General features: G+C 45.4%; 1 protein-coding gene across 1 annotated transcript in view; it reads left to right on the top strand.

Moving 5' to 3' along the window:
• Window positions 1-13,556, top strand: part of LOC144770346 (E3 ubiquitin-protein ligase TRIM39-like) — a 186,976-nt gene that overhangs the window by 110,887 nt on the left and 62,533 nt on the right. Inside the window, exon 4 of the mRNA XM_078654805.1 lies at window positions 4,537-4,559. Coding sequence (XP_078510931.1) covers window positions 4,537-4,559 — 23 coding nt within the window. The remainder of the gene's footprint in view (window positions 1-4,536; window positions 4,560-13,556) is intronic.

Here is a 13,556-nt window from a genome sequence, read left to right as displayed (position 1 = left end):
TTATCTTAAGAACCTGGCAGGAGAATTTTCCTGAGTGCTCCATGGGACATGGTTGATCCCATCCTGGTTTTTAGGGACCAGGATGAGACCTGATGATGAAGCATGACACCAATAGGATGTGTGAGGGTCTACCAAACAACACTCGGCCTGATTTGGATGTCGGGAGGAAAGCCTCCCACAGTCTGTCGTAGGTTTTCTGACAGACATCCAAGGTTTCCCTATGACCACTGTGTTAAGTTGACGGCAGTCGGAGGGAAAATCACGGGGGCTTCCCCTCCTCTTCCGACAGGCTCACTTAGCCTCTCGGAAGAGGAGTGGAGTTGTAATGACGGTGGAACCAGCCTCGGCTCTACAGTCGGGATCACAATGTTGGTTTCCGACAGCCTTTCCAATTTCAGACATGGAAAGGCTGTCAGAAAGTGTCTTTGGGGGACCTGGCCCTGTGCTATGCATGGTACATGCCACACGGTGCAGGGAAGTTCACAAACGTCCATTTTTTAATGGAAGCTTGTGCTGCTGGTCTTTTCTGCCTGCCGCACAAGCTTCTTTTAAAAAATGGATGTTTGTGATCACCCTGTGGGCGGTCGCATCCTAATCCTGAGTTCGGAACCGCTGACCTAAAGTCAGGCGGTTCCAGACAGCTACGGTGTCCGCCCGACATTCGAATGAGCCCCACTGTGGTTATGTCCAAATGACATGGGTTTAGCTTCAATTCATTTGTACTGTCTATCCTGCAGTGATTACAGAGGAACAGTTTAATGTGTTGGATACTTTGTTGTGTAGGTTATTGTAGAAGGGAGGACGCATTTTATAATTTCCCCTCTCATCCCCTTCAAACTCCAGATTATTATCTGGGCTCTTCAGTATGTGAAATGATAGAGGCTAGAACTCACTACCAGGAGTAAAATGAGACCAAGATTGGCCAAATCGGCCCAACGGGGGCTGAGTTTTTGCTGTTTTAAGGTTGGTGACCTTTGATCCAGTCAGAAACGGGAGTGCATGAGGTGAAAATACTCCTGTGGACCAGGGCCTTGGGTCAGGGCAAGAAGTGTTTTATTAATTAATTATGTTTTACTAATTGGTGGCCTTGCTCCCTCTCCCTATGCCTGTGACTGGGGGAGCGGGTCTGCCACTGAATAATAAACTCCCTGACCCGTGTAGGATTGGGCTCCCTCAAAAAAGGAAGAGGAAAACAAAAATAAAAAAGTTCAGGCAGTTGACCTGCTGTTAAGATATTCACTGCTTCCCAGATGGGAGGGCCCCATAATGCTTCAGGATAGGCTCATTTACATATTTGTCTTGCCTTGTGGTTGCCCCAAAATGGGCCGTGGCACCACCAGTGCAAAAAAGAGTGAGGGAGGCTGCAGGAGCGAGGCAGCTATCCCTTTCTCCCCCAGAACTGTTCTAAAATACTAGCCCTGCAGGGTCTTAAAATGTAGGTGCCCCAGGGTTTTTATCATGGTGTTCAAACCACTTTTAAGGTGTACTGTTTGCTCTAAATCTGGGAGTTCAGTGAACTTTAGAGGCTTGTTCTGTGGCTCCATTTTATATGGCCAGAAGATGTATAAAGACGTTACATGTAGTGTAGCTCTCTTTATGGCCTGGTTCTATGGTTACATTTTCTGTAGCTGGAAAGCGGTGTCCTCTAGAGGCTGTTTTTATGATTGCTTTGTATGTGGTCTGAAGGTAACTAAAAAGTACACAAACATGTTCATTTTAAAATGTTTGATTGTAATAATAATGTTGACCGTGATTATTGATGCTGATATATTTGCTTAATTGTCATTAATTATTGTGTTTACCCATGGTTATTGATCATTGCATTTACGCAAAAAATGATGGTACTTTTAACATGTGGTTTGTTGTTCTTGTAATATGGTGAACCCTTGATAAGACCAATAGGCCTGTTTTATCTAAAGCGATACCCCGGTCATTTTGTATTGTGTTGTCTGGTATAGGTAGCAGGGCACTGTGATGTTGTGGGTCATGACCCTGTGAAGTCAAATAGTGATTTCATAGTATAATCCAAGGTATTTTTGATCTGCGTTATATATATTTGTAAATTAATGTATTGTATTTAGTAGTGTGTGTGTGTGCAATAAATGTACTTTTCCTTCAATTAAGAAAAATTACTGACTGGGCAATCATGTATTGAGTTTTATTATAGCATACCAGGGAATGATGATTACTAGCCCATAACACCTCCCCTGGGTAGGCCTTCATTGCGCTGCTTCGCTTCCCTGGGAGAGTCGACTGCTACAGTGGGGTGCTTGGTTCCCAGTATGGGGACATTTAGGACCTATTACTTGTGCAGTCCTCACTTCTTGTACGACTAATCACCTAGTTTCCCATAGCAAACAATACACAACCCTTCTGAAGAGGGCCTGAAAAGGATTATCACATTGGAAATATTCAAATCCAAGTGTTCCTTAGTGGAGGTAACCAACACTAAAAACGTGCATATTATGCTATATGCTCCTAGAGCATTTAACACCATGCCATCACAAAACGCCACAGGCCCATTGGCTTTAGAAAACACTGCCACAATATTTTTTGGGGGGGTTACTGTCTTTATCATAACTTTACATCGCAAATATATGTGACTTGTGGCCTCTGATATAATGTTTCCCAATGAACTAATAAAGCCTGTAGCTTTTATCACTGACTTGTCACCATAGCAAACTTTGACTTAACTGAATTCTCCATACGCTTTCGTACAAAGCTGCCCTCCATCCTCTCCTGACCACTGTGGGGATGACCCTAGCCAGATACATATATGTCTAGGTTGCCTTCAGCCTCTTTGTATACATTTTGCGTACTTTTGTTTGTTAGACCCTCCGGTATAATTGTTGTTATTAGTTCCTTTAGATGTAACCTTTAGAGAGGTGAAGAAGTTGAGGAGCTGAGTCGGTGACTTGTCTTAATTCCATTTAGGCATGCCTCTCGATTTAGTGGTTTTGCCTGCTGTAATGGTGCTGGTTTAGATGTTTAGGAACAGTTAGTTAACTTTTTTTTTAGAAGATCAGCGTGTTGATTGAGGTTTATGTATTTGAAATTTGAGGTACAAATGGCCTCACGTAAGGTATATGTGCAGTTCTACTGTTATAAGGGGAGCTTCACTTTTGTCGTGGGCCTCAAATAGCTTTTCAGTTTGTGGATTAATCTGTGAATTTTGTTCAGTTCTGAAGTGTGCTGTTGTTGACTTGATGTTTGTTTTTCTGATAAATGAGTTTTCGTTTTCCTTATCAACATAGGAACATGAAACATAGTGGGTAGAGCATTCATGTCGGCTCTGTCATGGGAGTTGGTTGCCTGGTTGGTGAGGTACTCAATGCAGCGGCTCAACAGGAACATTTGTGATTCATCAAGAGAAGTGTTTGTTGGGCTTCAGCATTCTGGAGTCTTTAGCGTGCAGAAAGTATACTGTGGTGAATGGCATCGTGATATGAACAGTTTAGTAGCTTTGGCATGCATTCTTGGAAGGAGAAATGAGATGAGGGGAAGCGAAGGTCCTGAGTTTTTTGTATGTGTGTAGGATATATATTATGCTGTTTTAGGCTCTATTTACTCGTTTTTCTGCTGTAAAATGAATTGTGACTATTGTAAAACGATCCTCCTGCAATATAAACCCACAATCACTGTTTGACTCCAGCTGTCCTTAAAACGAACTTCCTGCAGTAGGGCATCTACCAATTGGGCTCTTGTTTTAAGTTAACAACATCTATAAAGTTTGCAAAAATATTCGCTTTAAGCAATTTGTGAGGCCTTTGGCTTCAGTGACCTAGATGGAATATTTCATGTATGGCTAGACCAAACGCATTTCAAAATTTTGATTCAAGTAGGTTTCTCGTGTTTATGCTCTAATTTAACATTGTCTTTACATTTTTTGTAGTTTGAAATATATAAAAAGCCCTAACCACACTGACTTGCCATACCCTTTTCTACTTAATATATTTCAGTGTTAACCAATGCCCCAGAAAATCAGGAGAAGAAAACACAACAACCTTACGTACAAATCCACCATCAAAAATACATGACCTTAAACATAATCTCACAGCCATAAATCTAAGTCCTGACAATGAAATATTAAGGTAGAAAATACTTATCTGCCACAAAGCAGCAAACAAAAGAGTATGAAGATGGAAGCCATAGTGTATTTGATTTTGTGGTCCTATTGGGTTCTAAAAGTCTTGTGTTTGCTGTGCAACGCTGCAGAGTAGTGAATAAAATAATTTATGCATAATACTAGCCTCCAGTCTTGCCACAAAGGTGACCTGGTTGGAGTCTCTTCTACCATTGGGAAAAGGCTGACCGTGAGATCGATACAAGCTCACCTTGTTATTTGTCAAATGCTGCACGATACTGCCAATCGGCATGTCTGTTCATAATCTTGCCATTTGTATTTCCCCAGTGTCAGACGGATAGAACAGTGTGATGGCATAGAAATATAGCATTTGAATTTAAATAAAAACATGTGGGCGTTTATATCGTGTTCTACCGCACTGAACATCTTCTTGTTGTATTTCTGTTTTTTAGGACTTCAAACTCACCCTGAACAAGTAAGTGTTATTTTGCCAGAATTCTTTACTTCGGTATATTATAATAGCATTGGTATGACATCCAAATATTTCACAGACATGGTGTTCAGGGATACTGTACAAACGTTCTGTGGTTTTATTGTTGTCATTCTACACACTTCATTCAATGAATTTTTTTGTGTTGTCAGAATTCCATTTAACAGATAGAGTTCTCGATTCCTACAATAGAAACAAGCGTATGCCTCATGCTTCGTTAATAAGTCAATGCGTTACTTTAGCGGGGTTAAAAAGAAGTTATATATTTCCCAAAATTCCGTAGATCTTCCAGTACGAAGAATAATGCAAGGTCCATCTAATACATTATGATCTAATTTTTTATTAAATCAAATAAATACCCGATATTGACAAACAGTGCAAAGTGCATACAGTATGCATATAAACGACTAAATATTTGGAACGACACATAAACAGCAAGTTCTCGCATTTTTTTGAACTGTCACATTTTTAAGGCTGGCTTGACACTGCAGTTGTGTTTGACCTTAAGCGATCTATAGAAGAAAATCTTTAAGAAGCATTACACTGACGGGTACATTGGCTCTGCCTGCATATTGATTTTCTTGAGTATAACATTTAATTGGTCAAAAGTGTGATTCCCTTGAAAAAGCTTATGCTTATGATCAAACATGAAAGCATGGTCGGTTTAGTATAAACGATTATGACAAGGGTGTGCAGCCTCACTGGCCAACATGACAAGTGCTCTCTATGGAGTACCGCAGCCAAGTCCTCTATCCCAGTCCTTTCTGCTGCTGGTGGCCCCTGTCTCGTCACGCTGATTGAGCCGGGTGTGTCTTATGCACCTGAGGAGACCACTGGCCCATCTTTGTGCTTCCCAGGGCCACTCCGCTAAGGATTTGTGTGCATGCTAGATACCACAGCACCTCAAGATGAGGGCTGGTTGGCCTGTGTTGCAAAGCCTGAGGCGGGGCTACCGAGAGGAGTGGGAAAGCCTGAGGCCCTCACTGTAGACGGGTGCGGCTCTACTGCCACTCCACCCCCCAAATGGATGTGGAGGTGGGCCCGGGAGTCACCGCCTCAATGGACGACATATCTTGCTTGTGAGAACTTGCGGGGATGAAGGAAATGCCTTAGGGCGCCTGAAGGTGCCTGATACAGATCTCTACTGTGGGAGCCTTCCACAGAGGCAAGAGGATGAGGTCTTCACCGCAATAAAGAACATCCCCCTGCTTTTCACACCTATTGCGCTGCCCCGTCTGGGAGAGTTGGATACTGGGGAGGCCCAGGGGCCACAGGCCTGTGATTTCCCTGGGATATATGCCCTGAGACTTAACTCGCTGCCCCTTGGCTCATGGTCCGCCCCCGAGAGACGGTGCTGGGACTGCGAGTGGCTGCACTAGTAGATGCCCATTATGTGTACTGTGGCCTGTGGGGCCAATGTCACCACATTGGGTGCACCTGGGGGCACCCAACCTGCTCCCCACCCCCCAGCACAACTATTTGCCGAGGTGGAAACTAGACTATAGGGGTAAGAAACTCTGTTCCTTGTGTATGACTGACTGTGCCAGAGAGTGAACCCTGTCTAGAATACCCAGGCCACTACCACAGACACAAGCCCCGATCACCCTGGCCCTGTGTGTGGAATCCACAGTCTATGGAGATTCTGTACTGGCATGGCATGGAGCTCCTTACCTGTGTACTGCCTCTGGGGGGGGGGCAGCAAGGCACCAACAACTCAACTCTGCAATAGACGGAGATGCAGCTCATGCTTCAGCCCCTCAACAGCTCCACTAGCTACTGGACTTGGGAGGCAACGCCACGACGTTGACAAACCCCAGTCAGATTGAACTCCCTTCCCCCACCCCCCCGGCGTGACTCTCCCCCTCCCTGTGGCTAGGTCAGATCACATGACCTTGACACACTATCACTGATGCAAGAGCACCCCCCAGGCCAGTATCGCTGAAGTTGTGGATCCATACGTAGACCTGCTGACTTCTCATGCTGCCCAAGAAATACCGTGCAAGCGGGTCTCCTGGGCACCCTCATACAGGCATTTTATTCTAGGAGGAGGCAACTCCTGGGGGGTTATGGGTTACCAAGATGGGTAGAGACCTTCCAGCTTCCTCACAGACACATGTGAAAATGGAGCACTTTGCACAATCCTCCTTGGAAGCTGCCAATCATATGGCCCATGATTTTTCAACCCTACACGTCACCGACTCTCAATTCACGGACTCCATCCTGCAGGAGATCCAGGATTTGCGTACTGCTAAACAAAACTAAGATTGGGGAGGTCGGGATAGACGTCGCCTTCTGTGATAGGACTTACGAAATGCCGCTGATAGCATGACTGAGCCTCAAGGGCAAGTCTTTACCTTGGAGGACACCTACGAATAACTCAGGGCCCACCTCTCCTCCTCTGTCAAGTTGCTCGAAGAATGCAAGGATGACGAGAACAGAGCCCTGTATAAAAGTTTAAGATTTGTGAGCTTCCCAGAGGGTGTGAGGGTTCCTCCCCAGAGAAATGTTCTCCTGGCTCCCTTTGATCAATTGTCCCTGTGTTTCATCCTCCAAGGAGCTCAACGGGCTCTGGCACACAATACTGCCCACCCTACCCCTGCCCAGAGTCCTTATTGCCAAACTTCTAAACCACAAAAATGGAGATGCCATCCTTAGGGGGGGCTAGAGAGATGGAGCGCTATCCCGTTCAATCATCTTGTATCCTTTTATTGCCGTACTAATCCTGGTTGGTCCAGAAAAGGAGGAAATTGTTCGACACGTTAAACAGAAACTTAAAGCACTGAGCTTTCACCTACATGCGTCTGTTCCTTCACACCTCAAAATGCTACATCATTCCAGCTCCCTCTTTTTCGACACCCCTGAACGGGTCTGGAAGTACGCAACAGAGGAGATGGCTCTGCGGTGACCCAGCCCACCCACAAGGATACACCAATGTCATGCTCAGTTGTAAAACACCCCAAAGGCACCGATCTTGGAAGTGCAGAGACCAACTAGCTAGATCCCCTGAATCCTCGGTACAGGAGGATGGAGATAGCTGGAGTGGGCGTACTAAGAGCCACTAGCCCCTTTGAAAAGCATACTGAATCCCGTGCCCATAATCCTAACGTGGCCCAAACCAAGACTCCAACTAAAGGCCACTGAGACCTCTATGTACTGTTCATGTTACAGATTTGAGACCAGGCTCTCGAAGTGCAGTTTCTTGCCATCAGCACTGTATGCTCAGACACACTTTACCCTGCATTGTTGTTTCGACAACTATGTTGATAGGGTTTATTTGGGTGACCGATACTTCTAAGGTGGAAGTGCTCCATGTTTTTCTCTTTCCATTTACTGTTCTCACATCACATGCACTACACAACTGCAATGCCACATGCACAGACCCTTCAGATTGAGAGGACTATCTCCTCCGCATCCAAATTCCAGACACCATCTCAATGGCTGACTTAGCAATGCTGACCTCGAATATAAATGCTCTGAATGACTACATTAAATGGGGCAGCGTCTTCACTTAGTGAAACCCACCTGCCAATGGTTGTGCTCCTCCGAGAGACACACGTCCTTGGCTCAAGCTGCCCAATTCTACCCTTGGCAGGCTGTGATAGGGTCTTCCATGAGGGCCACACAAGAAGCTCATGAAGGACAGCTATTCTCCTTCATCGCAGCTTCGCCTCTTGGTACCCACTTATCCACAGACAGGCCCCAGTAGATTCACTTTCCTGAGGGGTCTCCTAGAGTGTTCATTACAATATAATTTCGGTCTAGGTCTACCCACACCTCATGAGTGTACCACTTGCGGACTTGCAAACAGTGATCTTCAACCTCTCCCCGGGCTACACAATTAAAGGAGGAGGTTTCAACGTCGAACTTGACCCCCAGATAGATTCCATTGGGGCCAGATCGATGACCCAATGCAGATCCTCATCTTTAGCAACATGGGCCAGCGCCCTTGGCTTTTGTGATATGTGGGAGATGTGGCACCCTTGAGAGGTTGGGTACACACACATCTCGTGGCTGCTTTTCCAGGTTTGGCTACCTCTTCATGCCTGCTACTGACATGGTGACTACCATTTTCCTGGGCGGGACACTCTCCTCTGCTATTGGAATCTAGGCAAACCCCATGGCTGACTTTGCGATACTGACCTGGAGAGATATCAGACCATGCCTTGGTATTATCTTGCTGGCTGTTGGAGAAAGACAGTGGTTCCCTCTGCCAGTAATGTATGGATCAACTATCGGAGTTCCTACCGGCATTCTGTGGGGCCTTACAGAAATCAGATCATGCAAAAAATTAGATCTCTCCCAATTTGCTGAAAGTGGTGCGCGGCCTAATGTACTGCTTGTCTCAGAAGAAATATACCAACATATTGCAGTGTAGCCTATGGATGAGAGGATTTTCATTTGCCTATAGGTTTCTCAAAGGGAACATTTTGTGCGTGGATAAAAGGCCAGATCACTCAGATCTGGAAAGGACATCCAAAGAAGCTGAAGCGTGAAACCTCACATAAGTTTAATAGCAAAGCTTGTTGGTTTCTGCTCCTGTTCCTCGAGCCACAGCAGAAACAATGTGGTGCTATCCTCTAAGGCGCTGGTGCACTGCTTAACTTCAGACACCAGAAGCCGTATCAATGAAAGTGCCCCGGGGGTGAAACAGGCATGTGAGCACGATTTATGCACCCCAGGGCACTTTGGTATTACAGAAAGGGCTACAGCCACTTGTATGGCCCTTTCTGTAATACAGATAGCTCTGATGCACATATAGCACCAGGGCTATTACCAGAGAGTGATCCCTCATTTTCATGGGGGCGCTGCCCCATGCAAATGAGGGATTCCCTTTTCTTCTGCACCCTTGACGAATTATAGACACAGATGCAGAGGCAAAGAAGCTGTCAGGAGGCACACTGACAGTGTGCCACCCAAAAGGTGGTGTGCTGTGATGGCAAGCCTCTTGGTGGGGAAAGCCAGCTCACTGCACCCGCTTGCAAGGCAATCTCTCACCCTTCTTAAAAGTGCAGGCTGGTTGCCACTTGCACAGTGAAACACGGAGAGGCTGCTTCAAAGCTGCTCAGTTTTTCACTTGTATGTGCTGCCCTGGGGGCAGCATGACTTCGCGGCTGCCCTGGGGGCAGCTCATTCAATGTAATAAGGTGCACTTTACCTATCTGCGTCCGGTGCACCTATTTAAAGGTGCACTGTGGCACAAACAGGGAAATTGCACCCTATGGATAATAGGGCCTCAGATTGCCTAAGATTGAAGTTAGTTTTGAGGTTTTTTGAACTGCTAATTGAGTTTTAAGATTACCTACTTTAAAAGCAGCAGAATCTTTGTGGTATTCCTCGCTGTGGGAACAGAGTAGCTGATACTTAAATCACAGCATGAGTTTATTCTGAGTAGCTATGCTAACCCCTTGAATGTATGTTTGTATGCCTGGACCAAACTAGCTTCTGCAATTGACTTCCGCCGATCTACAGAGTGATCTCAATGGAGATTCGTATCATTGACTATGGCATCTCTCCCCCTCAGAACTAACAACCAGACCATCCTGCGGGGATGTGAATGTTTTGCCTGTGATTTTGTCCCTGAATGATCTGTCTGGAAGAACAGTCTGCTAGAAGGTTATCAGTTACAGTCTGATCGGGATAAAGGTCTTCTCACTAGAGTCTGGATCTGAATTGTCTGACATTGATAAGAATGCATCTGTAGCTTCAGGAACTTTGAGAAGTATTGGATTTGCCACAGGATCAAGTTTTTCTGTCACGTCGGTCTGTGAACACCACAACTTTTGAAAATTGACTACATTCTACTTCTCATGTGTTCTGATAACCTTGTATCTCCCCCACTGCTCCCCAAAGCCAGATTAGTGTTTGTACTAGTTACCTTGAGAGGTTGTGTCACCGTAGCATTGGACATCCGAATGGGGAAATGCTTCACCAGTACCTGTGTTGGTTGCGTTTGGACCCCATTCACTGATACCTCTTCCTACAATTTTTTCTTAGAGGCCTCTGATTGATTCTTCATTTAATGCCAGAGGTGATGCTGTCCTACTTGGCTTTCAAGCTGACACCTCTCCTGCATTGGTGCTAGGCAGTTTGCTAGATATGTGGATCCCTTGCAGGAAGTCAGTCATCACTTGGCTTCCCGACCATGTACCAGGATTTGCGCGGCCACAGTCTCTGAGCTGGGTGGAGAGTTTGCAACTGCTGCTCTCCCGACTTGTGAAAGCACCAAGGAGGTAGGAGAAGAAAGAGCAAGAGGAGCTCCCACCATGGGAACTGCAGTGCACCCAGTAGCCCTGTGTGGATGTGTGTGGCCATCCTACGTCCATGAAGCAGGGAAAGCACATGTAGAGTGCAACTGCAGCTACTGCCACTGAAGTGCATGGCCAGCACACCAGGTCTAAAGCCAAGCAGGAGTCAGGAAACATCTGAGGACTTGAGTTCATTTTTGACCAGAAGCTAATCATCCCAGAAAAGGTCAATGGAGGGTTAGGGGTTTGCTCAGACTCTAGTTTCAAGTTCTTGTTGAAAGTTCATTAAAAAAATGGCATTGTTTGATGAAGAAAAACGTTTTTTTTGCCCTGATGGAAAAGCGATCCGAGTATGAGATTTACTGCACACATCCGAACAATGATCTCAACATCCCACCATCTGCAAATTCCCTCTCTAAATCAAATGGATTACATAAAAAAATTGAATGGCTGCGTGAATGAGACCATAAAACTTGTAATCGGTTATTATGCTACCCTGAGCATCCCGCTTAAATAAGACTTTCTGTTTTTAATAAATGCAGTAAAATATTTTTGTAAACAAACCCAACAGGTATTTTGTGATTTATTATCATCTGTGCATGCAGTTCATGAGCATTGAATGACAGCATGCAAGACCTCAGATATGAATACACTTAAAGCGACATGCACGATCGCTGTCATAACCATCGCACAACCACAGGCATGATTACTTGCATGAATGAATTGCATAAGCAGGTTATGACAGCTTTATTTCGGTGATTGCATGACAAACTGCTATGGAACACTACTTCAGCCCACATGACAAATTGAACTTCATATGCAAACTTTTTGCAAATCCACATTTTCTGCATAGCCACCCCATATTTTTCACCATTTTCTGAACGCTGTTTTTGTGGCTGTAAAATGCTGTTACCACCGCTAAACATGCCTTTGCTTCCCCTTTAAAACATGTGCTGTACATTGGAACGCCCTATTTGCCTACTTGGCTTTTATTTAATCCATTCTAAATGTGATTAAAGTGTATCTATGGCATAGGAAGTCACATGTCACATGTGGGATGCTGTGTGTATTTAGACCACCCACGCATAGCAAAAATATTTATCTGCCAGGGGCACCACCGTGTTATGGCTTGGCTGTAGTTTATATGCACTGCAGCGGCACATTGTTGGTAAAAAAAAAAGCCTTTTCCATGTAGGAAAAGTATATTTTATGTATTCAGGAGTCAACACTAAAGTGTGCCTTGTAAGCCCAAAATGCAGGGTGGTCATATAGAAGTATAACGCAAACAGCATGTTGAAGTTTGTTAACTAACAAGGAAATAAAAGCTCAAATATCTTTCACAATGTAGGCATTGGTCACTTGTCTCTGAGTAAGCTTAAGTGGGTTTAAAATCTTAATTTTCTATCCCCATTTAGGTAAAGGCTACAAAAATACTTCAAAGTTAGTTCCTGCCTAGTTTTCGAATTCTGTTTTACAGGTGAAATCATATTTTGTTAACTGCTGCCTGAGCAAGAACTGGCTTACAACCTATTCTGTCACTCATCACAAGTCCAAAGCTGGAATAGAAAATCCTTGCCTGGGAGTGTTACCAAATATGGCGAAGAGAGCAATGGCCTGACTTTGAGCCCAGGGAGGTACACTGTGTTTTAACTGTTGACCGCTTAACAGGGATTAGCCACCTTGGAGAATATGAGCAGGTAGCAGAACAAAGGGTAGGTTTAGCACTATGTCTTTTGACTGAGAAAGTTTTGCCTCTATTAGCTAGATGGAGAGTTTATCTAAATAGCAGAGTAGCTTAGAAGCTAACATCTGGATGTTTGACAGCACTGGGTTTCGTTTACTTTGAAAAAGGGGTTCCTGCCTAATTTTTTAGTAAGGCAAAGAGGAACAGCTGCAAAAGGAGGTGGGAGGACTATGAGAAATTAGTTGGGATTGGGTGATGTAATTTCTCTAACAACTGACTAGTGAACATAATGCATAATTGCATTTCTACCACTGCCTCCTCAGAACGTTCCTGCACCTGGGAAGAAGAAGGCAGTTCTGGTATAAGATAACTCCTGACACCTGCTGGATGAAGAGAACTCACACATGCTGGATGATGAGAACTCACACAAGGATATTTCATGGCACCCAGGGACTGGAACCGCTCTCCAGGGGTCGAGCACGGGCCCCCCACCAACCCCTGCCCCCGCACATCTACCACAGAGCCGCAGACACCATCGCACCCCAACTGCAACAACACATCATCAAAACCACTTTCATAACAGGCACTTTCCCAGGCGGCTGGAAGCGTGCCATATTCAGATCCCTGCTCAAGAAACCCATGGCCGACCCCACTGACCTCAAAAACTACCGGCCCATCTTGCTTCTCCCCTTCGCAGCCAGAGTGGCGGCGAAGACAGTCAACAGGGAAGTGACACAATTCATTGAAGAGCACGCCGTCCTCTACGCTTCCCAATCCGGATTCCGAGCCAACCACAGTACCGAGACCGTCCTACTCACCACCACAGACGACATCCGCACGCTCCTGGAACAGGGCCACTCCATGGCCCTCATCCTCCTCGACTTGTCTGCAGCCTTCAACACCATCTCACCGCACACTAATCACCAGGCTGCACAACACCGGCATACAAGGAACTGCCCTGGGCTGGATCTGCTCATCCTCGCCGGAAGAAGCCAGAGGATCAGACTACCGCCCTTCCTCTCCGCCCCACGGACATCACCTGCGGAGTCCCAC

Source organism: Lissotriton helveticus, chromosome 7 (assembly GCF_964261635.1).
Source record: "Lissotriton helveticus chromosome 7, aLisHel1.1, whole genome shotgun sequence".
NCBI lineage: Eukaryota > Metazoa > Chordata > Amphibia > Caudata > Salamandridae > Lissotriton > Lissotriton helveticus.
The sequence above is the reverse complement of the archived record's forward strand: the minus strand, read 5'-3'. Positions and strand labels throughout refer to the sequence as shown.